General features: G+C 44.4%; 1 protein-coding gene across 3 annotated transcripts in view; it reads right to left on the reverse strand.

Moving 5' to 3' along the window:
• Kif6 (kinesin family member 6) overlaps nucleotides 1-25692 on the reverse strand; it is a 323542-nt gene that overhangs the window by 57375 nt on the left and 240475 nt on the right. For all 3 annotated transcript variants that reach the window (XM_042265864.2, XM_076557587.1, XM_076557588.1), the window contains one exon: nucleotides 25256-25311. In XM_042265864.2, the coding sequence (XP_042121798.2) occupies nucleotides 25256-25311 (56 nt within the window). The remainder of the gene's footprint in view (nucleotides 1-25255; nucleotides 25312-25692) is intronic.

Genomic DNA, 25692 nt, shown 5'->3' on the forward strand with positions numbered 1-25692 from the left:
ATTGGGATATAGGAGTGCAATCCAGGCAAATAATCTGTGGGAGCCAAAGAGGACTGGGCACAGGGCAGGAGCCAGTGGGAACTGGGAATCGCAGTGGGGGTGCAAAGGCAGAGAAGGAGAGCTGGTCTTTGGGGACCCGTGAGCAGCGAAGATCAGAAAGCTGCAGAGGAAGTGCTGGGCCTGGAACGATTGACAGAAGGGAGGTGGGCCTTGGGCACAGTTGATTAGTGTTGGTCACAGACACTTGCTGTCTGCATCCTTTGGCTGCTTAATCCCTTTTAGTTTCCTCATTAAAACAGGGTGATAGGAGGCTGAGGAGACAATGAATGAAATTCTGTTAGGGTACTTTTGTGAGTATGTGGTGCTGGGGATGGAACCCAGGGCCACCTGAATGCTTCCACCACGGAGCCACACCCTCAATCCTGTTACTATGGTTCCTTAGTATACCGGCTTTAATACCTTTTAGGCCACAAGTCTTGCAAGCATGAGGACCTGAGTTTGAGCTCCAGAACCCATGTAAACAAACAATAAATAAGGCATGGTGTAGGCTTACAATGCAGTGCTAGGAAGGCACAGACAGCTGGACCCCTTGCCTCACCCCCGGGTCTCCATGGCCAGCCAGCCTAGCCGACTTGTTTAAGCTTACGCCAGTGAGAGATGCTGTCTTATAAAACAGGTGTCTGGCACCTGGTGTATGTCTGCTGAGATTATCCTCTACCCTCCACATATATGCACCCGAATATACATGCTCACACCCGGTTTTCAAGGTGTTGCAGAATTAGAAAAAGTAAACAGAGTATTCAACAGTGTCTCAAATGTTACTGTGTGTAGTAAGCTGTAGTCATGGCAGCAGCTGACAGGAACCTTAGGAGAGGTTCAGATTGCCCGAGGCCTTGATTCTGCTACAATAAGGTATGCCCTTTGCATTGGCCCTTGTTCTTTTTGATGGAGACAGCTCTCAGGCCTAAATGAACAGGATATCTTGAGCCCTGCAGGCTTCCCTGAAATGCCTCCCTCCCCTGGGGAGGGCACACTCATTATAGCCTCACAGTGGTCCAAATCAGGGATCCAATTCAGCTCACATTTCCCAAGCCTCTCTGCCTTCTGATGACTTAGCCTACAGCTCTCCATCACTTTCATTAGTAATGGGGTCTTTTCACAGACCTTTATAGTCAAATATGATTGATTTCTATAATTGGAAGCAAATGGCTTTTTAATAAGCTTGCTTGAAATGCTGGTGGTTAATGGTCCCGTTTCCGGAGCCTGTGATGATTCTGACCCTCAGTCTTTACTTTCTTTCAGAGAACAGACTTGCTTAGTTTGCTAAAGGTTTTCAAAGGAGAGAGGAAGGGAGGGGAGGTGGAGATGGGCCTAGCTGCCATTCTGCAGGAGCCAGACTTCCGGGAAGTGCTGTTTTTCTCTTTCAACACCAATCTGTCTGCACATGATTCCAGCACATGCAGCCTCTTTCTGTCTGCACGTGATTCCAGCACATGCAGCCTCTTTCTGTCTGCATGCGATTCTAGCACATGCAGGTCTCTTTCTTTCAATTCAGTCCCACGAGTCCTGCCTGGTTGCTTGTGGGACGATAAGGAAACGGAGAGCTGGGGTTAGATCTAAGAGGCAATGCAGACATGACCTAGGGAGGGGGTTTTCTGCCCTGCAGCTGTGAGCAGGGGGGGAAGCTGAGAGGGAGGCTGGAGCATACAGCCCAGAGCTGCTGTCTCCTCACCCACCAAAGGTGCAGAAATCGGTGACAGAGAGGGCATGACACAGGTTTGAGTCCTGCATCTCTGGGGAGTCAGAACTCCAAGGGCTGACACCAGGAGGACAGTCCCTGCTGAGGGAGAAGAAAAGCAGACACGGTGGAGAAACTGCCGGGTACACCAGAGAGTGGTGATTTATGAGCTTTGTGTTGAGAGCAGGGAGAGGAAACCTGGAAACCTCACCACGTCCGAGAGAGGATGGAAGTGCAAATTGCATGGCAGAACCAGTTAGGACAAATTGGTGGTGCGTGAAATACTGTGTGCATGCGTGGGTGCGTGTGTGCGTGCGTGCGTGTGTGTGTGTGTGTGTGTGTGTGTGTGTGCGCGTGCGTGCGTGCGTGCGCGTGTGTGTGTGTGTGTGTGTGTGTGTGTGTGTGTGTGTGTGTGTGCTGGGGATGGAACCCAGAGCGTCACGCACACTAGGAAGTACTCAACCATGGAGCCACACTCAGCCTCATTATTACAGTTCTTTAGTGTACTGGCTTTATGACTTTCAATAAATTTGCAAACCTTCTGGGCATCTTCTTAGATTTACTTGCAGATTCAATCTTGTCTTTCATATACACACTTATTCCTTAATTATGGATTTTTACGACACAGGGAAGCATTGCTCCTTCACGGCTAGAGACAGATGGACAACTGCACTTAAGATGTGAAGCCAGGCATGGTGGTACCTGCCTGCAATCCCAGTACTCGGGGAAGCTGAGCAAGGGCTGTGTAAGTTCAGGGCCAGCTTTGGCCATGGAGTGAGACCACCATCTCTGCAAGAGTGAATGTCTGAGTGAGCTGGGGGTGTGGGTGTGACTCCTAGGACAACAGCACCTCTCTGCAGGGGTGCGGGTGTGACTCCTAGGACAACAGCACCTGTCTGCAGGGGTGAGGTGTGACTCCTAGGACAACAGCACCTGTCTGCAGGGGTGCGGGTGTGACTCCTAGGACAGCAGCACCTGTCTGCAGGGGTGCGGGTGTGACTCCTAGGACAACAGCACCTGTCTGCAGGGGTGCAGGTGTGACTCCTAGGATAACAGCACCTGTCTGCAGGGGTGAGGTGTGACTCCTAGGGTAACAGCACCTGTCTGCAGGGGTGTGGGTGTGACTCCTAGGACAACAGCACCTGTCTGCAGGGGTGAGGTGTGACTCCTAGGATAACAGCACCTGTCTGCAGGGGTGAGGTGTGACTCCTAGGGTAACAGCACCTGTCTGCAGGGGTGCTGGTGTGACTCCTAGGATAACAGCACCTGTCTGCAATGCTCACAGCAGCACAAACGGCTTTTTTGTTCATGCAGCCCATTTGTCACAGCTGCCCTAATGGTCCAGCAGCTGTTCCAGCAGGGGACCAGGACTGATGATCTTGGGAGGATTGATAGTGCAGCCTCGGATTTCTCCAGGGAGTCCGGATGTTATATCCGAGGCAAACACAGTCATGTTTGAGATAGCCACTCTAGTAAACCTCTTGAGGTCTGTACCCACACAGTAAACATCCACCGTTTCCTGGGGGAGATTCTAAGAGGGAACTAACCCAAGCACAGGTGCTTTGAGGCAAGACTTAGGTGTGTGGTTCCGGATTCTGCGCTCAGAAGCACAGCCTGTAGCTGAGTAATGAAGAGATTCTCCCTACCCCAACCTTAACCCAAAACAGCTCTGTCTGCACTTGAGGCTGGATTTGGCTCCCTGATGCTTCATCCAACTTGTCTTCATTGCCATTTAAAACAGGAGACTTCGGGCTGGTAAGAGGCTCAGCAGGGATAACACCTGCTGTGCAAACACGGGACTGGACTTTGGGTCCCCAGCATGCCTGTATATGCTGGGTGTGGTAGCGTGTGCCTGTAAGGCCAGTGTTGAGGGGGTATGTGGGGACAGGAAAGTCACTGGGGCTCATTGGTCAGCCAGCAGAAGTCAATGATCCCCAGGCTCAGTGAGAGACCACGTCAAAAATAAAATAAAATAAAATAAAATAAAATAAAATAAAATAAAATAAAATAAAATAATAAAATAAAATAAAATAAAATAAAAGATGGAAAGCAATTGAGAGAGACACCCAGCAGGGACCTCTGGTCTCCACATGAACATGTACACATGTGCACTCATATGTACATGTGCACACACCCACACAAGCATGTACATATAACACACACACACACACACACACACACACACACACAAACACACACACACCAGACTTTGAGTAAAGCTGATTACCTTCCTTAACTGGCTGTGGGCCTCATGTAGTCAGTTGAAGACATTAAGAAAAAGAGAAAAAAAAGAGACCAGAAGTGCCCCAAAGCAGTCGAAGTTCTGCGTACAGGCTGCCTCTGTACATGAGCTACAACAATCACCTTTCTGTCCTCCACCCCCCGCCCCCCGGGCCTGCAGGCCAGCCCTGAGGACCTGAAGTTTGCAGCCCCTGTGATGTTGCGACCTAACCTCTAGCCCTGTGCCTGTGTCCACACATATCTGTCAGCTCTCGCTGCTCTGGGGAGCATTTGGATGGGACAGAGGTCTGTTCCTGACAGCACAGTGGCTTCGGCACCTTGGGAAAGGAAGGGGGACCGTGGAGAGATGAGGAGTGGGATATACAGGCCTGATCGTGGTCTCACTTTGCATTTGTGTAAAGGTAGTCAGTCATAACAATAGGGAAACTTAATGAGCTGTCACAAGAAACAATGACCCATGGCAACGTGGCTCTGTTAACGAACATTCTGAATAGGATATAGTTGGTTTTGCTTTATTTGGGGGGGGGGGGGCAAGGCCTTATTATGTATCCCTAGCTGGAGCTGGTCTAGAACTTTGTATATAGACCAGGCTGGCTTTGAAGGCACAGGGATCCACCTGCTTCTGCCTCCTGAGTGCTGGGATTTAAGGCATGCATCACCCTGACTGGCTGAGTCCATAGTTTTGGAAAACGACTTATGCACCCTCTTACCAGGGCCACAAGTCCAGTGTGAAGGAGAGAGTGGATATGTTATTAGGTGCTTGGGACCCCAATCCAGTGCAAATGAGATACATCCAGCTGAGATCAGGTAGGGCTCCAAGGACAAGGCGATGATGACACACTGTCACAGCCCTCCACGAGCCCCATGCCACTCTCCGGGAGCATTCTCACGATACGCAAGTGTTTGGGAAATCTGCTTGGTCTCATCAGGTGTGGTGGCCAGGGACAGTAGGTCTTTGCAGGGGCCACCAGCAATGGCATCAGAGGCCAGTGCACCCAGCAGGTGGCAGACCCTGCTTCATGGAAGTAAACGTGGAAGCCAGTGGGGAAGGATTCTGGGCACAAACCCCAGGATATTTTAGGGAAGGTCCTCTCAGGAACCATCTGGGGACTTATTTTGAAATGAGCGAACTAATTTCCAGGGGCAAAGCCAGTAGGACTTTGGCTATGATCTTCCGGAATAAAGACGAAGGACAGCTCTGGCTGTCGTGGGCTGGCGCGGCCTGAGACATGTGGGAGTCATTGGGAGAAATTTCCCTCAGCGCTGTCACCCCTCCAGGAACAAGAGCAGGGTGGCTTATTGGAGCAAGAAGGCCGTGAAAGCTGGGAAAGGCACGGCATTCTTTCGAACACAGTTGAGATGATTATATTCCCGACTCATGCCAACCCCAACTCACAAAATGCTGAAGAAATGAAATCTGGTTAAATGTGTTCTTTTTCACCCTTCTTAAAAAACATCAAAAGCTAATATTTTGCAGACAGCTCTCTACTGGCCACGCTGGCCAGGCCTCATGGGGTCCAAAACCAACACACCTGATCCAGATTTGGTCAGCTTCAGGAGGCCAGAGAAGTGTCCAAGGAATCTCAGGATTGTTCTTTATCCCAAGGGGCTTAAAGGGCTTCAACCTGAAATTGTTCTTGATTAGGAGTTGTGTGTGGTGTGGAACAGGGAGTAGGCTGTGCTGATGTGTGTGTTGCGGGGCCAGGGAAGAAAAGCTCACGAGTCATTCCAGCCTCCTCTGGTGTTTTGAGCACAGATCTGTCTGCTTCCTTCATGGTGAATATTCAGAATCGCCTCTCTTCATACCTAAGGTATCAGTGAGGAACATGCTGGCTTATTTCTAGTGAGAATGCTGTGCAGGGGTCCTAGGATGTTGTTTTTTGGGCAGAATATGCTTGACATAATGGCTTTCTGTACTTCAGAAACTATCTGTTTTCCATGGGCCATGAGAATAATGTCCTTTGTGGGGTGTTATTTTAACAATGTGGGGGTGTCTTGTGGAATTGACATTTGCCACCCAGCTCTCAGGAAACCACCAACTATGCTGATACAAGGGACAGATGATGGCCGGGCGACAGCTGCCCAGGTGACAAGACGGAGGACCTGGGTGGCAGGCGGAACGCTCATTCCTAACAGTGTCAGGCTACTGAGAAGGACGGCAACTCCTCAGAAGCTGTCACCAGGGGCCAGAGGCCTGTCTGTGGTGGCTTCTCGGTTGGCTCACCTGTGTTCAAGTCAGGCTGCCCCATCTACCTCTCCACTGGCTTCCTGTCTTCCCTTATCTGCATATCTAAGCTGTGGGGGTGGGCACAGCTATGAGGTTAGAAGTGGGGATGCATTTGGGACATGGCCCCTGGAAACACAAGCACGGTGAACAAGCCAGTGAAGAAAGTGGGTGCCAGCAAACCAGCCATCATCACGGGCCAGGACAGCTTCATCCCACTGGGGTCACACTTCACAGCTGCCACCCCTAAGGGGAGAACGGGGATGCATATCTGCTGACTGCTGACCATCCCCGGTTGAGGCACCAGCGCCAGCCTGCCCTGTGTGCATCTCTCAGAAGGCCAGCGCATGCTCTGAGAGCCTGGGAGGCACCGGCAGATGAAGCCCCACAGGTGAGTGCATGCACTCCCTTCAAGGGGCTTGAATGCTTTGTTTCTTGTTCTGATGCCCTCAGACATCACCACGGCGGGCACACAATTAATAGAGTCTCCTACAAAAGAGCTAGCTCTTTGGGACTGAAGTTAGGGAAGAGAGGAGCAAAGGAAATCAAACATTTTAGACAGTTTATTGCCTGATTTCTTAGGGGCCTGGCTGATGTGTTAGGGGTCTGTTTTTTTTGTTTTGTTTTGTTTTGTTTTGTTTTGTTTTCAGCTTGGCAGTTGGGGAGTGGTTGGAACAGCCCCCAATTCTGCACCAATTGATCAAAATCTTTTAAAACTAGAATATCTTTCATTTATTCTTTGAGAATATCATAAATGTAAACAATGTACTTGATCATACCCACCCCCAACTCAGACATTCTCAGTGTGTGCCCTGACCAAGGCCTTCCCTTCAGCTCTCATCTCCAACCTGCTGAGTCAATTAGTGCCTGGAGCTTGCAAGCCAACTCAGACTAGCCAAAGCAGTGGTCTGGGTTCTGTACATCCTAATGAACTTCTAGACCAGTGCAGTTCTCAACCTTCCTAATGCTGTGACCCTTTAATACAGTTCCTCATGTTGTGGGGACCCCAACCATAAAATGGTTTTCTACCTCATAACTGGAATTTTGCTGCTGTTATGAATTGTAACGTCAATGTCTGATATGCAGGAAATCTGATATGCGACCCCTGTGAAAGTGTTGTTTGACTCCCCAGAGGGGTCTCGACCCACACGCTGGTGCTCTGAACCACTGAGTCATCTCTCCAGCCCTCTGCTGTTCTAGATCTCTCATTGGGCTGAGGTGAAGCAAAGCCCACCACGCCCTTCTCTTTATGGTATAGACTATTTTGCAGCCTTCAGGCATGGACCTCATCTTGCCTTAGATGGCTGGTACAGGTAATCAATATACTTTGTGACTTGTTGTCTCTTGCCTATTGACTCTGTTTTGCACAATATCCATTTCCGTTCTTGCTCCTTAATTATTTGCATTGCCTTCTAACCACAGGAGTGCTCAGGCACACCAGTGCTGGCTGAGAAGTCACCGCTGTATTCCAGTCACTCAGCAGGGTGGCTTCAGACTTCAGCACACCCCAGCATGTTTGTGTAAGCTGTTTAACAAAGCACGGCACAAAACGGGGTGGGTGAGTGGGCTCAGTGGGTAAGGGCAGCTGCCACCAAGCCTGACCACCTGTGGGTGGTCCCCGAGCCCACAGGTGGAAGGAGAGAACAGACCGCCACACATGCTGAGCTGTGGCAGACACTCATGAGCACAAATAAATAAGTAAATGTAAAAACATTAAAAATCATTCAAATATCGTGAATGAATGATGTTTTCAATATAGTTTAAATCAATCAAATCAGTATACCTGGTGATAAAACTTACAATTCAGGGCTGGAAAGATGGCTCAGAGGTTAAGAGCACTGACTGCTCTTCCAGAGGACCTGAGTTCAATTCCCAGCAACCACATGACAGCTCACAACCATCTGTAGTGGGATCTGGTGCCCTCTTCTGGCCTGTAGTCATACATGCTGTATACATAATAAATAAACAAACAAACATGTAAACAAACCTTTAAAAAAAAGAGCTTGTAACCACTGAGCTTTAAAAAAAAAACAAAAAACTTACAATTCAGTAGTGAAGTCATCCAGCTCTGGTCTGGCAATGAATTTAACCATCTGTGTAATGGAATCATTTGTTCTTATAGTGGCTGTTGGCTATAATGGGAATCCACTGGCTCCCCTAATGTTTCACTGACAATCTTTGCAGTGCCATTTATGGGGACATGGGTCTCATCTTTGGGGCAGTGAGGTGGAGTAAATATCTTCCCAAAGCAGAATAACATTTTTAAAAAATAGGTAAACTAGTCTCATCCACAACCCCCATACATTTTTTCTTTCTTTCTTTCTTTAGTAGATGGAGAAAAGCAACTGTCTTGTTTCTTCCAAAAATCTTAAGAGAAAATTAAAGTAAGTTTCAGGCTGGAAGAAAACATCTGCTACCTATTCCATAGGCAAAGGCCCGACATCCAGAGCACACAGAGAGCTGCTGTGAATCAAAGAGAGACATCCACCCAGCTAGTCAGCAAAGGGCACAAGGTACGGGGAAAAGGCCTGTTAGGAAAGCTGTTTGGGAAATGCAAATGAAGACAATAATGATGAACCACAGCTCTGCTCTCCAACTGGCAAGAACTGCCACAGTTGACATGGTCGCACTCAAGTAAACGTACGGGAAATGGGTGCTGCTGCACACCGAGGGAGTATAAATCAATGAAGCCCTTTGGGTTCACGACCAGGGAATTAGGCAAATTAAACATGAATGATATCGTGTAGTGAGTATTCGCGCCACCAGTGACCTTGGGCTACCTGGCCTGATAGAGGTGGTGCTTCTTGTCTGTCTACATGATCTCTTAAGAGGGAAGAGAAAGGGAGGTTGTGCTCTCTTGGGTGGTGAAGACCGGATCAGGCGGCATGAAGCAGTGTGTGATCGGTCCCCAGCTTTCCAAGGACTCTGTAACTGGATTTGCCATATCCTGCATTCGTGAGTATATTTCCCTATTTTATATCTTAATAAACCTCTGATACCCCTTAAACAGACTCTTATGGAATTCACTTACTAGTGGTGCCCACTGTGGGCAAACCCCAAATGCCCCTGCCAGGGCACACAGTCCTGCACGGCAATATCCCATTCGCTTAACTGGGGTCTGAACTCCATCTTGCAGAGCCCAGCTAGGCTGCTTCACGTGGCTCCTAGCTGGCTGCGGAAGCTCTCTCAAGTTCAGCAGCCCTGCGCCTCCTGCCTTACTGTCTTCAGGTGTCCCAGCTAGGCACACAAAGGCACCTAAGCATTTACAGCTCATTCGGAGCCCACCTCCGGAGCCTGAGTCAGCCTGAACCAACCTGCTTTGGTGTGATACCTGCTGGCCAAACATCATCATTATATCCTAAAATCACCTAGGACACCTAGGACAATCTCCTGAGGATCTCCCCCCCCCCCCCCCGCCCCCCCCGACAGGGTTTCTCTGTAGTTTTGGTGCCTTTCCTGGATCTTGCTCTGTAGACCAGGCTGGCCTTGAACTCACAGAAATCTGCCTGCCTCTGCCTCCCGAGTGTGGGATTAAAGGCATGTGCCATGCTGCCTGGCTCTCCTTAGGATTTTATCTGAGGTAAATTACTTGATAATTTCATTCTTTAAACTGATAATTTATTTTTATTTTATTTTTTACAATTTGTAATCTTCTTTTATGGCAGTGGCAGAAATTACCATGCAGGAAATTAAATTTTTTCTCACTTTTGCTAGGTATGGAATTTTAGATGAGATATGTGGCCTACCTGTGATGTATATATTTTTAGCTATAGTTGCTATCAGTCTGGAAATTCATATCATATCCTTAAAAATGGATTGATAACAGTGCCAAAAATGAGAACCTAATTGAAATTATACAGACTTTGCAAAGTGGTAATGAGAAATTGGCTGGAAAAATCTATTCCTTAAATGTGATAATGATTAGTTGTCATGAAAACTTCATTCCATGGAAATTGGTTATAAGAAGTTATCTGATAGAACATCACTTTTGGAAGGCAACTTACATGCCATACAGATAATTTCTAAGGATGACAAAGTAGCATTGATGGATAAAATGAAATCTTAAGAATTACGTATGAATGATGAAAACAAAAACCTGATTGATCTAATGAAGTAGCTGGAATCATTTACTGTTCAGGAGATTCAGAATCTATAGAAGGCAGTGACAAATTGATTTCAAATCTTAGAAGGACTTGTTAAAACTGATAAAAAGAGCGTTAAGGCACAGATGACAGAGTTAGAGATGAGCTGCCTAAAGTGGTGAGCTCACCTGCTATGATGTATCCTGTTACTATTTGTGAAAAGCCAGAAAATATTAATTATCCCAAAGGATATGCAGATTGTAAATGGGAGTCTATACATATGAGAGACTTAAAAAATATTAAGGAAGCAATGGTCTCCTATGGTATGCATTCAGCATATGTAAGACAGTTGCTGAATAAGTGGTCTTCCAGGAATAGAATCACTCCAAATGACTGGAATCAATTAGTCTCAGCAGTGTTAGAATACAGTCATCAGTTACAGTGGAAAAGCTTGTTGAGAGAAGAAACTAAGGCCCTTGAACAGCAAGGTAAGGGTTGAGATTTTGAGATTTCTCAAGATCAGATTCTTGGTGAGGGCTGTTTTGCTGACATAAGTAAGTAGGCTTACCTTTGATGCACATACCTTGTTCCTACGCCATACAGCAGCCTTAAATGATTGGGATAAGATTCAAGAATCAGGCAAAAGAACTGAGCCATTTACTAAAGTCATATAAGGCTCAAAAGAACCCTTCACTGACTTTTTGCAAACACTGACTAAAGCTGTAAGTAGAATAATATCCGATTAAGAAGCTAGACAAGTACTAGTTTAATCTTTGGCTTTTGAAAATGCTAAGTTAGAATGCAAAAAGATAATTGCACCTTTAAAGGCCAGATCAACACCCAGAGAAATATGGACCCAACACAGTCAATATTGAGTCTCATAACTGTAGTGATGAGGCTTGGATAGGAGAGGTGATTTCCAAAGGCCTGAAGAGATGTCAAAGTGCCAGATGTTTTAGTTATGGCAAACCAGGCCATATAAGAAGAAATTGCACACAGGGTGCTCCTAGAAACAATTTTTCTTCTAAGAATAACCCAAACAGAAGGCCCCAACCTTCTGGATTATGCAGAATATGAGGCAAAGGCTGACATTGGACCAATAAATGCAGATCAACAAGAGACAAACAAGGCAACACTTTACCATTGGGAAACACTTTGAGGGCCTCTTGTAGGCCCCCAAGTCAAATGTGGTCAGGTCATTCCCAGTCACCATAGAGAAAACTCCCCCCCCTGGAAAAAAATTAGAAGATCTAGTACCTATTGTAAAAAACCATACAACTCTGGATGATAGAATATCTTTGGAAGATGAATCAAAAATTTCAAAAAAAACACATAAAAACAAATTTTGGCAGACTTTCATAAATGATCAAAGACCAAAGCTAAGGGTATGATTCAATAACATTATAATTGAAGGTTTGCTGGACACAGGAGCAGATCTGAGTATAATTACACCAGAATCATGGCATCCAAATTGGCCTCTTCAGGAAGTGGATGTTCAGTTCTTAGAGATTAGAACTCTATCTCAGATAAAGCAAAGCACAAGATGGGTTGAATGTACAGGGCCAGAAGCACAGACAGGAGGGCTGAGGTCATATGTGCCAAACATAGCAGTGAGTCTATGGGGCTGAGATCTGTTACAGCAATGGAATACCCAGATTAACATTTCTCCAATCTCAGAAGCAGACCAAAAACCAATTCATGTTTCTGGGAATAATATTATAAGACACTATAAAAAATAGTGACCATTCAGGCTGTACAAAAACAGGGCATAACAGCTGTTGAACTCTCAGAGGTACCAGGGGCCTTACCCTTGAAATGGCTAACTGACAAACCTGTCTGGGTTGGGAAGTGGCCTATAACACAAGAGAAACTATAAGCTTTAGAACAGCTGGTTCAGGAGCTGCTAAATGCTCAACATATTGAAGAATTTACCAGCCTTTGGAATTCTCCTGTATTTGTTTTTTTTTTAAAAAATCTGGAAAATGGAGAATACTGAAGAATCTGAGAGCTATAAATAAAGTGATTAAGTTGATAGGCTCTCAACAGCCTGGAATGCCTCTGCCTTCTCTGTTATCTAAGGGATGGCCTATTATAGTTATTGACTTAAAAGACTGTTTCTTCACTATACCTCTACAAGAAAAGAATAGGGAAAAATTTGCCTTCATGTACCTACTTATAATAATTTTCAGCCTGTTAAAAGATGTTAATGAAAGGTTCTCCCACAGGGAATGTTAAATAGCCCCACCCTGTGCCAATATTTTATGCAAAACTGTTGGAAATAATTTGTGTATCATTTCCACAATCTATAATTTACCATTATATGGATGATATCTTATTAGCTGATTCAAAAGTAGACACTTTTGAAAAAATCTTCAAAGAAGTAAAGAAAGTTTTTCTGGGGATACAAATTGCTTCTGAAAAAAAAATACAAAGAGAAGATTCTATTAATTACTTAGGATATAAGATAGGTCTACAAAAAAAATTAGACCCAAAATGGTACAAATTAGGAGAGATTGATTGCTGACTCATAATGATTCAAAGATTACTAGGAGATATTTCCAATTTATGGTTCACTTATTGGGATAAGTCCTGATGAACTGAGTAATTTGTTCAGTACCCTAGATGGGGACAAGGACTTAAATAGTTCAAGAGAATTATCAGCTGAAACTGAGATAGAATTGGCTTTGGTGGAAAAGAAATTATAGAATGCACATGGGATTGTGTGAATTGAGAGCTTAACCTCATTCTGGTTATACTACCCTCTATGCAACCCCCTACAGGGATCTTGATGCAGAGGGAAGATATTATATTGAAATGGATATTTCTACCACATAAACAGAGTAAGAAAATAAAGATATATGTGGAAAAATTTCTGATTTGATTTTAAAAGGAAAATTAAACTTCGTCAGTTGACAAGAATGGACTCAGCAGAAATTGTAGTACCTTTTACTAATGAAGAATTTTCCTCTTTATGGAAAGATAATGTACATTGGCAAAGAGCTTGCAGTAATTTTTTGAGAGAGGTTAACAACAGTTTATCCCCAAAGTGAGAGAATTAAATTAATAAAAATAAGTAGTTGGGTCCTTCCTCACATTGTATGGAGAACACCAATCTCTGGAGTTCCTATGCTCTATACTGATGCATATAATCCGGAAAAGTAGGATATAAATCAGGAAACTTAAGTAAAGTAGTTCAATGCCCTTAAAATTCTGTACAAAAGTCAGAACTGTATATTATTTTTATGGTACTAATGGACTTTACAGAACTCTCAATATAGTTACTGACTCTCAATATGCAGAAAGGGTTGTTTTACATATTGAAACTGCTGAATTTATTTCTTATCAAATAGAATTAACTTTGCTATTTATGCAATTATAGGAAATAATCAGGATTATTATTATATGTGTGATATAACATACATCAGATACCATACAGGTCTGCCAGGTCCTCTAGCACAAGGTAATGATAAAATTGATTGATTATTAATATGAAGTCTTCTGGAGGCCTTAGAATTTCATAAAAATCACCATGTCAATAGCAAAGATTTGAAAAATGATCTCTCCATCACTTGGCAACAAGCGAAGGAAATTGTAAAAAAAAAAAAAAAAATGTCCTACTTGTTCCATCTTTAACCAAACTCCATTACCAGCAGAAAGTAATCCTAAAGGCACACACAGAAATGAAATTTGGCAGATAGATGTGTTTCATTTTGCAGAATTTGGAAAATTAAAATATGTATACCGTACAATAGATATGTTTTTAGGATTTCAATCGGCAACTGCTTTGAGTTCGGAAAAGGCTGGTTCTGTAATTACCCATCTATTAGAAGTCACAGCCATAATGGGTATACCTGTGCAAATTAAGACTGACAATGCTTCAGCATATGTCTCCAGTAAAATGAAACAGTTTTTTTGCATATTATAATATAAAGCATACTACAGGTATACCACACAATCCTACAGACAAGCGGTCGTAGAAAGATCTAATTGCACTTTAAAAGAAATGATGAATAAACAGAAATGGGGAATTATAACACTCAAGGATAGACTGCATAATGCCTTATTGACCTTGAATTTTCTTAATGCTAATGAGAATGGAACACCAGATGCAGAGAGACATTGGACAATAGAAAAAAAAAACAACTCAATTAGATCAGCCTGTGTACTTTAAAGATGTGTTGACCTCAGAAGGAAACCAGAATATGTGTTACATTGGGGGAAAGGGTTTTGTTTTTGTTTCCACAGGAAAAAGAAAAGCTATGGATACCATAAAAATTAATAAAGATTCGATTCGAATAGGAGAAACCTCTTGATGAGGAGAAGTAAAAGCTCATCCACCCATGTGACCACTCTACAAGTTGTAAGAAAAACTCAGCAAACAAGGGTTGGGGCAGGGTTCTGTTTCTGTCTTTACAGAATAACAGAAATACCCATCTTCAAGAAATCAAAAGACCTTAGACAGCTGGATGTTTAAATAACGGCAAAATCTCATTACCTAAACATGCATATCTCCTTACTTGTAGAAATATTGTAGTCCCGACTCAATTATAATCAAAGCTGGCATTGGAGTTGGAGCATGGCTCTCTCCTTCTCTAAATTCAAGCATGTCATTAAAAGGAAACATTAAGAGTTTCTGTCTCATATAAGAAGAGCCACCTGGTGTGGGACAGAAGAAAACCAACAATCTAGGGACTACAGTTGTCAAAATTCTATTTCTCCCCATACTTATTCTTGACTCTTCGGAAACTTTCTTTCGATATAGTGCTATCCTGAAATTTAGACTTTCCATTTGACATTAATAATGCCTAAGTTTTCTGCAGTCAACAATACATTTTCCTAACAGCGATCTCTGAAAGTCTCCTGAAAGGAGATGGGGCCCCACAGCCTCAAATCTACCTGGTTCTTTTTTTTTTTTTTTTTTTTTTTTTTTGGTTTTTTAAGACAGGGTTTCTCTTCGGAGCCTGTCCTGGATCTCACTTTGTAGACCAGGCTGGCCTTGAACTCACAGAGATCCACCTGGCTCTGCCTCCTGAGTGCTGGGATTAAAGGTGTGTGCCACCACTGCTTGGTTCTACCTGGTTCTTAATGATGCCACTGAGCCAATAAGCATCACTCAAAGATTGGCGTTGGACTATACACTGTTAAGGACAGTTCCAAGGTGGCTAGATGAGATGGTCCACCATCTTACACCTCTAGCCAGAACTTCAGAAAAGCTTTACCCATTACTCTGAGACTGGCTACAAATGCTACAGCTAGTTCTAATGAGACTTAACCATTGTTTTAGTTTTTTACAGGATCCCACAGAGATACCTCCTGAACAGCAGGAAGCAATTCTAAGAAAACAATGCCCCCTGTCCCAACAGGTTTTTGTCTTCTCAGGGTTATGAATAATTTTATCTATAAGGGGTTGGTTATAAGTTGAATAGGGTCAGGGGGTGGAACAATAAAATTTAGACTCAGGAATCTCTTTTGGAAAAGAAAAAAAGGGGAATAGATAGAATAGAAAAATAAGGTAGATTACTGTATATACGAGTGAACTAATTTAGTAACTATCAGCTTTAGATCATTTGCATTGGCGTGGATTCTTGTATATCGATACAAATGTAAAATTATTTTTGTATTCCTGTTTAAGATAATTTGTATATTGATACAAATACAAAACTATATTTATCATATTGTAAATACATTCCTACTTGTTTAAAATATTTTTGTATATTGATATAAATGTAAAATTATATTTGTCATACTGTATATTCATTCTACCTCTGTTTAGGATATTTTGTATATTGATACAAATTAAGGATATTGTTGTCATATTTTACTATATATTTCTACCTCTGATTTAGATATTTTTGTATATTGTCACAAATTAGAGGTCATTGTCCTTATACTGTACATCTATTTGTAGATTATTTATTTATTTATTTATTTATTTATTTATTTATTTATTTATTTAGGCTTTTTCAAGACAGGGTTTCTCTGTGTAGTTTTGGTGCCTGTCCTGGATCTTGCTTTGTAGACCAGGCTGGCCTCAAACTCACAGAGATTCACCTGGCTCTGCCTTCCAAGTGCTGGGATTAAAGGCATGTGCTACCACCACATGGCTGTTTATTTTTATAATGTGAAGCCTTAATCTTTAAGCTATTTAGGTTGATAAAAATTACAGGTCAATAGTCACCCATGCCTGTCATACTTATAGTCATATCAAATTAGGTTTTCTAGATATACAGATATATAGGTCAGAGAGATAAGTAATCTTCAAACACTTCATAGACCTAGAGAATATGGCATTTAAATGTTTTAATAACTTAGAATTCTGTTGACAACAGACATGATTGCTCACCGATCTACTTCTGAGAGAATGTTGGGCATCGAAGGCACTCCATATAAAATTTGTCTTCTTCTTGGCAAAAATGGCCTGTTGGGCAAAGAACTGCCCTTGCCTTGGCTGCTGACAGCAAGCATGCTGTCTGTTCTGGATGAGCAGGACATAAAGAAAAGTGACTGCTGAACCTTGCCAAGACAGTGGAGGACAGTTTTTTTTTTTCAAAATTCCCTGCTTCTGACAATGGTCTGTTGGGTATTCTAGGCCTGTAGCCAAAAGTGGATGCCCCAACGTTTCAGAGAAACACTGAGTGATGTCCGGGCAGCCAGCTCTCTCTGTCATTTCTTGCAATTTTTCAGAAGTTGCATGCTTGCACTTCCTGTTTACTCAGAATATTATTTTCCTTCTCAGGTCTTTGATGGGGTTGAAGACTAGATGGTTACAGTTACAATGCTCTCATATCTTAGCTAAGAACAAACATACCATGTACTAGATTTAGATTCTTCAGGATAAGACAGCTATTGGAGTAATCTGTAATTTGCCATTTACCTATGGTCTGGACAGTTAGTATGTGTACCTTGCTTGATGTTGTTCTTCTTGGTTGTAGTTCCATTTTTGTTTGTTATTACCCTTTCTTTCTCCTGGACAATACTTGATAATTGTTCTTATTATATATAGTTTTGTATTAGGCCTAGAACCTTCTTATTTAGACAAAAAGGGGAAGTGTAGTGGGTATTCGCTCTGCCAGTGTCCTTGGGCTTCTTGTCTGCCGACATGGCCTCTGAAAAGGGAAGAGAAAGGGGGGTTGTCCTCTCTTGGGTGATGAAGACCGGATCAGGTGGCATAAAGGAGCATGTGATTGGTCCCCAGCTTTCCAAGGACTCTGCAACTGGATTTACCATATCCTGTATTTGTGAGTATATTTCCCCATTTCATATCTTAATAAATCCCTGACACCCCTTAAACAGACTCTGTGGTATTCGCTTACAATACCATTCCTCCCTTTTGTACTATGTCTTCATATCTCTCCCCACAAACACTAACATCTCTATGCACAAGTGCATGCATTGTTTTTATAGAAAAAAATATAAACAAATATAAACAAGCAGTGTGATCGATCAGTTTATTCACCACCAAAAATCAATGTTACAGCCATATATGAATGGTTCCATGAGAAAGCAGAGGATGGAATAACACGTGGATGGTCTTATTTGTAAGTTGTCTGTCTGTCTATCTGTCTCTATTATCAATCAACCAATCTTCTACTTATCATCTATCTATATAGCTATATTATTTGTCTATCATATTATCAATCTTCTAGCTATAAATGCATAGAAGAAGATGGAGAGAGACATGAAATGGTTGCTAGTGGCTACACCCCTCTGGAGAGACAACAGGACTGGTACTTAAGAGGAAGTAAAGAGGGTCTTACATTTTGATACACAAGCAACAGTCTTCCCCTCCTCCCATCATTTATTTTGTTTTCTGAGGCTTCTGTTATCTTTAAGTAAGTATAATATGAAAATATTAAGAAGAAAACTCTAGGGATAAGCAACACGGAAGTTTTAACTTGTGGCTGCTCTCACTAGTCTGACGATACCTCACCGTAGATACCTCACCGTAGAGTGCCCTGGCCAATCCAGATGTAGTCCTCCTTGGTAAAGTGCCCCTCGTGTGTATACTGCCCTCCGTCAGTCGTGAGTTAACAGTCCTCATAGGAGACAGGCTATCACTGGATTGCAGTTTGTGTGTTTAAGTGCTGCCCTCTCATTTTACTTCACGATGGGTCCCAGATGCAAGGATGATGAGGCTTCCTGTATCACTAAAGGAAGGAGGACACGCACTAGTGCAGTCCTAGCCTTACTCAGGAAAGCCTCATCTGGCAGTGGATGCTGGGCAGAGCAGAGGCTTAGAACCTGAGGAAATGCTGAGATAAGGGGCTGCTGAGTTCCAGCCCTAAAGGGGACATCTATATCATCCACTCTGAGGCCCAGGGCACCTCACAGAGAGGGTTAGCATGACCTGGCGCTGCAAGACCCGGAGGATGGGAGGAGCACTATAAAGTACTGTCCTCCAGATGTGGCACAGCAGCTGTGGACACCTGCACAAGACCACACAGGACATGACAGCAGTAGGGGCCATCAGGAACCAGAGGGAGACGAGAGAAAGTGATGGGGGACATGCTCACAATACTCTGAATACCAGTAAGAAACTGGCAAAAATATAAAACTAGTAAAAGCCAAAATAAAGGATCCCTATAACATAATAAATATTTTGTGAATGAAAAAAGAAACCTCATCCCCATAGTTTTTATTAAAGTATACTGTTAAATGACTTTATTGTATTACTAGTTCTTATTAATCTTGAAATGTACTTAATTTATACATTAGTATAGAGAGATAGATAGACATAGAAAAAAGCTTGGTAAACACCCACACATGCACGCACGCATGGTCCAATACTATGCATAATTTTAGGGATCCACTGGGGATCCTGTGGCAAACCCTTCACTGGAAATGAAAAGTTCTGAAGTTATGTATGAATAACACATCCACGAATCATTTTACAACTGGAAGACAAATGCTAACCTCCGGAGCATCTGTAACCTTCTGAACCCCAGATCAGAGGAGAGAGCCTCGAGCAGGGAGGCCCTTCCCCAGTGCAGACTCAGTCTCCCCCCTTCCGTCAGGCTCTGCCTTCTATCGGAAGGCTCCTTTTCTTTCCCTATCAACTTGAACTTGGAGAAGATAGATGCCCCTGCTCCCCTCCCCGCCATGGGCAGTGCGACAGTGGTGACTTCCTGTTTTCTCCTCTGTTGTGAGTTTTCCTGCCTTCTGACTAAACACTGATCCTGGAGCCCAGCAGAAATGGGGCTCAAGTTTCTGGCTCTGCTCCTTCTTAGGTGCAGGCTGCTGGGCAGGCTAACTAACTTCCCTCAGCTGCAGCTTCCTCATCCATACCCAGGGAATCCTGGCGGCACCACTGAAGTCAGCCGTCCGTCGTGACTGTAGCTGGGACCGGGTCTCTCTGACTCTGGCGGTCTCCTTTGTTTACACCACAGACTTTCAGACAGCTCCAGGTTTTAGAATGTCTTCAAGTCCTCCTGAGTTCTCTTGCCTCCGGCCACCCTGTAAGAGGCACTCAGGCAGCTGCCTGGGGCTGTGCTGTCTTCCCCACACAAACTGACTGGGCTGCCCTTCCTCCATGAAGGCCTGATTAGCAGTGCAGGCTGCATGTGTCTGCATGCATCTCTGCTTCTGGAATGAGGTCCAGCGGCAGACTACTACTAGGAGGGAGTGCCGGGTGACTTGCATACGTTGAGCAGGTTTCAATAAGCTGTGGAGTAAACACTGGATTAGAGGATGGGTCTGGTCTGGAAGGTCACGTGACTAAGTGAAATTGGTAGGAAACTGAGGCTGTTTCCACCATGAGTGGATTGGCGGCCATGTGAGCAGAGACATCTCAGCCCTGTTTTCTCTTTTGGAAGCTTCAGCAAAAGGTTAGTTAGTTTTTAGGGTGGTCAAGAAGGAACTCAGGAAGTCCCGCTACACGGGGTTCCCTGTTTAGCGACGCTAACGCCCTTACCCTCTTCTGTCTGCTACCATCCCCTCCAGCCAAGGGAAGACAGGGGAATACCCCTGCCCTCCATAGAAATGGGGTCTCACCAACTCTTGCAGGGCAAGTCAGGAAGCTAAGATTAAAGACAGCTGATCTCCCTTAGGAGAGTGCCTAGCTCCGAGGGACCACCCACTCAGGAAAGCCGCTGTCCCCTGGCATCCCCAGCTGCCTGGGTGACATGCAGTTGACACTTTACTGTGGGCTTTTTTCTGATATCTAGATGATGGTATCCGCCGGTAAAGCTATTTCCGAAATATAAGAATAGAAATGATCAGGTCGCGGCTCTGTTAGGATGAGATTAAGACACATTAGCCTCCTCCTGAAAGACTTGAAAGTGTTTTCTTAGGAGGAAAAGAGGCATTTTATTTTAAGACATTTCATTAAAATGGAAGAGGTATCAGGAAAACTGGTTATTTCAAAGATATCCTATTTTGAATCGCAGCTTATGCCATATTCCACAGTAAATCCTAAATGAATTCAATGCGAGAAAATGTTAACACTAAAAAAAAAAAACTATAAGAATATTTAGACAAGTATTAAACAGACACTTAGCAATGAAGTCCCCCTGATATTAGTCAAAATGACCCTTCCTAGATGCAAAAACATGGAGGAAACCATAAAAGAAATGATCAGTAGATGTGGCTGTGTAAAATAACAGACCATAACTGTCTACACAAAGACTGATTGTTATTGGCAAAACAAAGGGACGGTGGAGAGGCACTTTTCCGAGAACCGAGAGATTAAGAAAGTGATGCTGGGCCAGCGAGATGGCTTATGGTTAAAGGAGCTTGCTGCCAAGTCAGACGGCCCGAGTTCAGTCCCGGGACCCACATGGTGGAAGGAGAGACCTGGATTGCACAAACTGGCCTCTGGCCTCCACAGGTGAGCCACAGCATACTCACACATAAAATAAACACTCGGAAAACATGTTTTAAAGGGTATGCTCTGCTCATGCCATTGTAATCTACTAAAACAAGGTGGCTATTGTTATTTCTTTTCTTCGGGATACAGGGGTAGAAGCCAGCATGCAGGAGGCAGGTCCAAGAGTGAATCTCAACAGCTGCTCACAGACGGGACACACGCAAAGCTGGAGGCTGGCAGAGTCTCCCCCGTGATCAGCAGAGGGAGACGGAACTCTGAGCAATGATTTTCCACATCCCAAGTGCGCGCAGCAAACAGTTACAAGGAGTTTGGAGTCAAGGAAAGAAACTGTCCAGACATGTTCCTAGCTTCTGGGGTGTTTACATTTTCTGTTTTTCTCTGGCTCGTAGCATCTTCTGCCACATTCTCTGCTAACTTTATTTTTAGTACTGAGAACAGAATCCCGAGCCCATCACACACCAGGAAGGCACTGTGCTCCTGAGCCACAACCCAAGCCCTCCATCCAGTTGTCTGAATGCATCGCAAGCTTGTGAGTGACCAGCTCCTGCGATGCCATCTGCCACTGAGTTTCCTGGCTTAACGGAACCTGGGGGTCGGGGAACAGGTGCCTGGATTTACAGTCAAACTGGTTTACCTACCTACCAAGGCAGCTGGTTCCTGGCCTGGTGTAGGAGGGACCTGCAGGGTGTAGCCATTCACTGTCCTTTGTTGCCAAAGATGATGTAGTCAGTGGTGGCTCACTGGTGCAGAAAGACAGATGCCAGGACTCCAAGAAGTACAGACTGGTGCCCTAAGGCAGTCAGTCTACTGTCCCAAGATTTTGAACTCAATGGCATTTTTAGAGACAGACTGGATGGTAATATAGTGGATACAAAAGTGTTTAAAACATAATCCATGTGACCAGAAGTTGCTGATTACTCTGATGTGTGGGACAGGTACACAGATACCATTGCTCCCCCACAGAAACAAAGACCTATTAATTTTCAGGGAGAGCCGGGCGGTGGTGGCGCACGCCTTTAATCCCAGCACTCGGGAGGCAGAGCCAGGCGGATCTCTGTGAGTTCGAGGCCAGCCTGGGCTACCAAGTGAGTTCCAGGAAAGGCACAAAGCTACACAGAGAAACCCTGTCTCGAAAAACCAAAAAAAAAAAAATTTCAGGGAGATTCTAAATTGGTTACTTCTCCCAATTTTGATTTCAACTTGTTTCAAGATCAAAATTGATATAAGCAAATTATTGGTAAAGACAGAAAGAAGTGTGTTGGAAGAGCGTGCGTGCACGTGTGTGTGTGTGTGTGTGTGTGTGTGTGTGTGTGTGTGCGTGCGTGTGATGTATATGTGTGAGTGTGTGTGTAATATGGGGAAGTGTGTTGTATGCCACCTTATTTTTTGAGACGGAGACTCTTGCTAAACCTGAAGGACACCCATTTTGAGGTTTACCTCTTTGGCTAGGCTGGGTGGCCAGCAGGTTCCCAGGATCTTTTTGCCCCATGGCCATACCTGGCTTTTATGTGAGTGCTGGGGATTTGAATTCAAGTCTTCTTGCATTCACAGCAAGTGCTCTTAACCACTGAGCTGTCCCTCTAGTACTGGCAATAGTTATCTACCTAGTTAGTTAGTCGGCTTCTTAAAGAAAGGAAATAGGAAAGTTTTATCATATAAAAATTAGATACTATCCGGCTACTAGTGAAATAGAAAGTGTTCAGGAATCTCTAAGGATGAAACTCAAGACATAGCTGTAGGTCACAAAGTCAGAGAAAAACAAATTGCACAAGGAGACAGTGCCTACTTGAACTTTAAACATACGGGGTTGTTGATCTGTAGTTTCCTCTGTGGGCCAATTACAAGCATACTCCCTGGCATCTGATCCTGCCCAGAGCTGGGATGTGGCTGTGCTGGGGGCAGAGCTGAGTCACCACCCCAGCCATGGCATGGTCCATCTGTGCTCTGTTCCTACCTCTTAGAAACTTTGAGTATGTGCTCAGATCATCCTTCAGCTCTTTCAATTCAACCTGCCATCTGAATGATGCTGTACTGCGGGCTTTTCCCTGTGGCTAGACAGTACAAGTGTTCAACAGTCAGACCGGCTCTTCATGGACCCTCACCTTGGTCCTCTAGGGTCAAGAGGACAGTTTGAAAGTTAGAGTTGGCTGTGGAGTGGGACATTGGCTTTGTTTTTACCGCTGAACGAGCTGCTTTCTTGGCATTACTGGAAGCTTAAATCTAGGCATTGATATCAGTTCCACTCAATGTTTTCTGGGGAAATAAAACCCTGATGCTTACCTGCCAGGGGTTTCTGATAGCATGTCTGGATCCTCTTTGTATTAATCACAAATACATACTCAGTCTGTATAGGTCAGGTATAGTCTTCACCCCTTAACCCCTTTGAGAAGGGGGTGAACTGGATCTGATATGTGATAAGCGGGATGGGCAGGGCCACTGTTATATTGTTCTCTATTCTAAAGACACATTTGTATACCATATTGTAGAAAGGAATCTGGTATGTGCATATTATTGGTGGCCTAGTATGTATATATGGTCGATAATTATAATAAAATTCTTACCAAAGCTCTGAAACCATTTTTTGATATAGAAATATTGATGTATTGTTGCACACATACATTCAGTAACGTGATCTAATGGTGAGTATGGTCACTGCTTCGGTGGTCAAAGCAGGAGAAGCATCAGAGACACTTTCCAAAGGCTGTTCCACTACACAGGGGCCACCAGGTCCACACCATTGCTTGCCCCCACCATCAATGGTGCTGCTAAATTCCAGCAAAGTTTGTTTTCCTATCTATCATAGTTTCATTTCTGTCGCTGTGATAAAAATGTCCTGACAAAAAGCAACTTAGGGGAGAAAGTGCTTATTTCGGCTCACAATTCCAGGTCACAGTTCATCACAGAAGGGGGTCACTGTGGCAAGAACGTAAACTACCAAGTCACATCGCATCCACAGTCAAGAGCAGAGAGAGATATGCAAATGCTCACTTCTCAGCTCACTTTCTCCATTTTTACATAGCCCAGGACCTGAACCTAGAGAATGGTGCCACCCACAGTGGACTAGGTCTTCCCATACCCATTAATGTGATCAAGACAACCCACCCCCACTCACCCCAGACCAACTTCTTTTAGAAAATTCCTCTTTGAGACTCCTGTCCTAGGTGCTATTAGATTGTGTCAACCTGAAAATGAAAACCAGCCATCACACCATTCACGCTCCTGGGCTCCGGATGAGGACAGGGACGTCCTCTCCGTGCAGGTGTGGCTTGGGGTCCAGCTGCTGCAGCCCCTTCTTGTACAGTCACAGAGGGGAACTGTTCCCTCGACTTAGACGGACTGAGGCGATCCTGGTTTTCTACACTCTGTAGAAGAAGCCCGAGGGGACACTCAGAGTGGTTTCTGAGAGGGAGGTGGCAGCAACAAGGAGCGCGGGGACCAGTAGCAAACAGGCAACAGCTGCTCTCTGGAGCACAGGGGCAGAAAGGTCCCCTGTGGAGCCACTCTGGCAGGGAGATGGGTCCTGGTTGTGTTTGTAGCTTCAGATAAGAGACATTTCCACTTGCTTTGATAAAGGTTTGAGGCACATGTGTTTCCAAGTTTGTCTGTTGTCTTATCATCTCCTTTCCAGGCAAGCTCACCTAAAGGGGGAGCTCCGTGGCTGGGGGAGGCACACTGGCTCTTTCCAGCCTCCCATCTTTGGCTTTATGGATGGGGCTGAAAGTGCACTTGTGCCAAAAGATGCCCAGCACCGACTTTAGGAGCTGTAACAGCACTTCACAACCCTGGGAGATGCGAAGTGATGTTGCTATAACTACAGGACTATGACAGGTTGAGCTCCTGCTGAAACACAGGGGAAACTTTCTCACTGGGGTACGCCAACCCAGTGAGCCCAGCACCCAGTGAGCCCAGCACCCAGTGAGCCCAGCACCCAGTGAGCCCAGCACCCAGCGAGCCCAGCACCCAGTGAGCCCAGCACGCAGCTCAGGAAGGACACCCACGAAAGTGCCTTCCTTAGTGAGGGTGTGTGTCACGGCTCCCTGGGCAGGGATGCAAGCTAAACTTTGTGGCTATAGGAAGAAGGCACACCACCACCCAAAGTCCACTGGAAAATGGTGAAAGAAACTTCCAGAATAACATCTGCTTACCAATCTTACTTCTTGTTTCATTTATACTTTCTCCCAGAGCCTTTGCTTCAGAAAATCTGGAGGAAAAAAGGAATAAAGGCAATTTTTATTTTTTTGCTAGACATCCTTTATTATATTTGAAAAAAATAAGAGATGTTCGAGAGGTTGCAGGAATGTGATGAGGACAAAGGAAAACTGAAATAAGCTTAGTATGGTAGGCTATAGATAAAGCCTGAAGTCTGTGATTACATCTACTGTGAAACATTGTCTGCCTCACATAAAGTTTCCAGTCAGATCATAGCTGGGTGGCTAAGGGCACTGCCTGCACTTCCAGAGGACCTGGGTTCAGTTCCCAGCACCTACATGAAGGTTCACAACCAGCTGGAACTCCAGTTCTGGGGGTCCAGCACCCTCTTCTGGCTTCTAGGGGCACTGCATGTACTGCACACATGTGCTGC

Source organism: Peromyscus maniculatus, chromosome 21, assembly GCF_049852395.1.
Source record: "Peromyscus maniculatus bairdii isolate BWxNUB_F1_BW_parent chromosome 21, HU_Pman_BW_mat_3.1, whole genome shotgun sequence".
NCBI classification, from domain to species: Eukaryota; Metazoa; Chordata; class Mammalia; order Rodentia; family Cricetidae; genus Peromyscus; species Peromyscus maniculatus.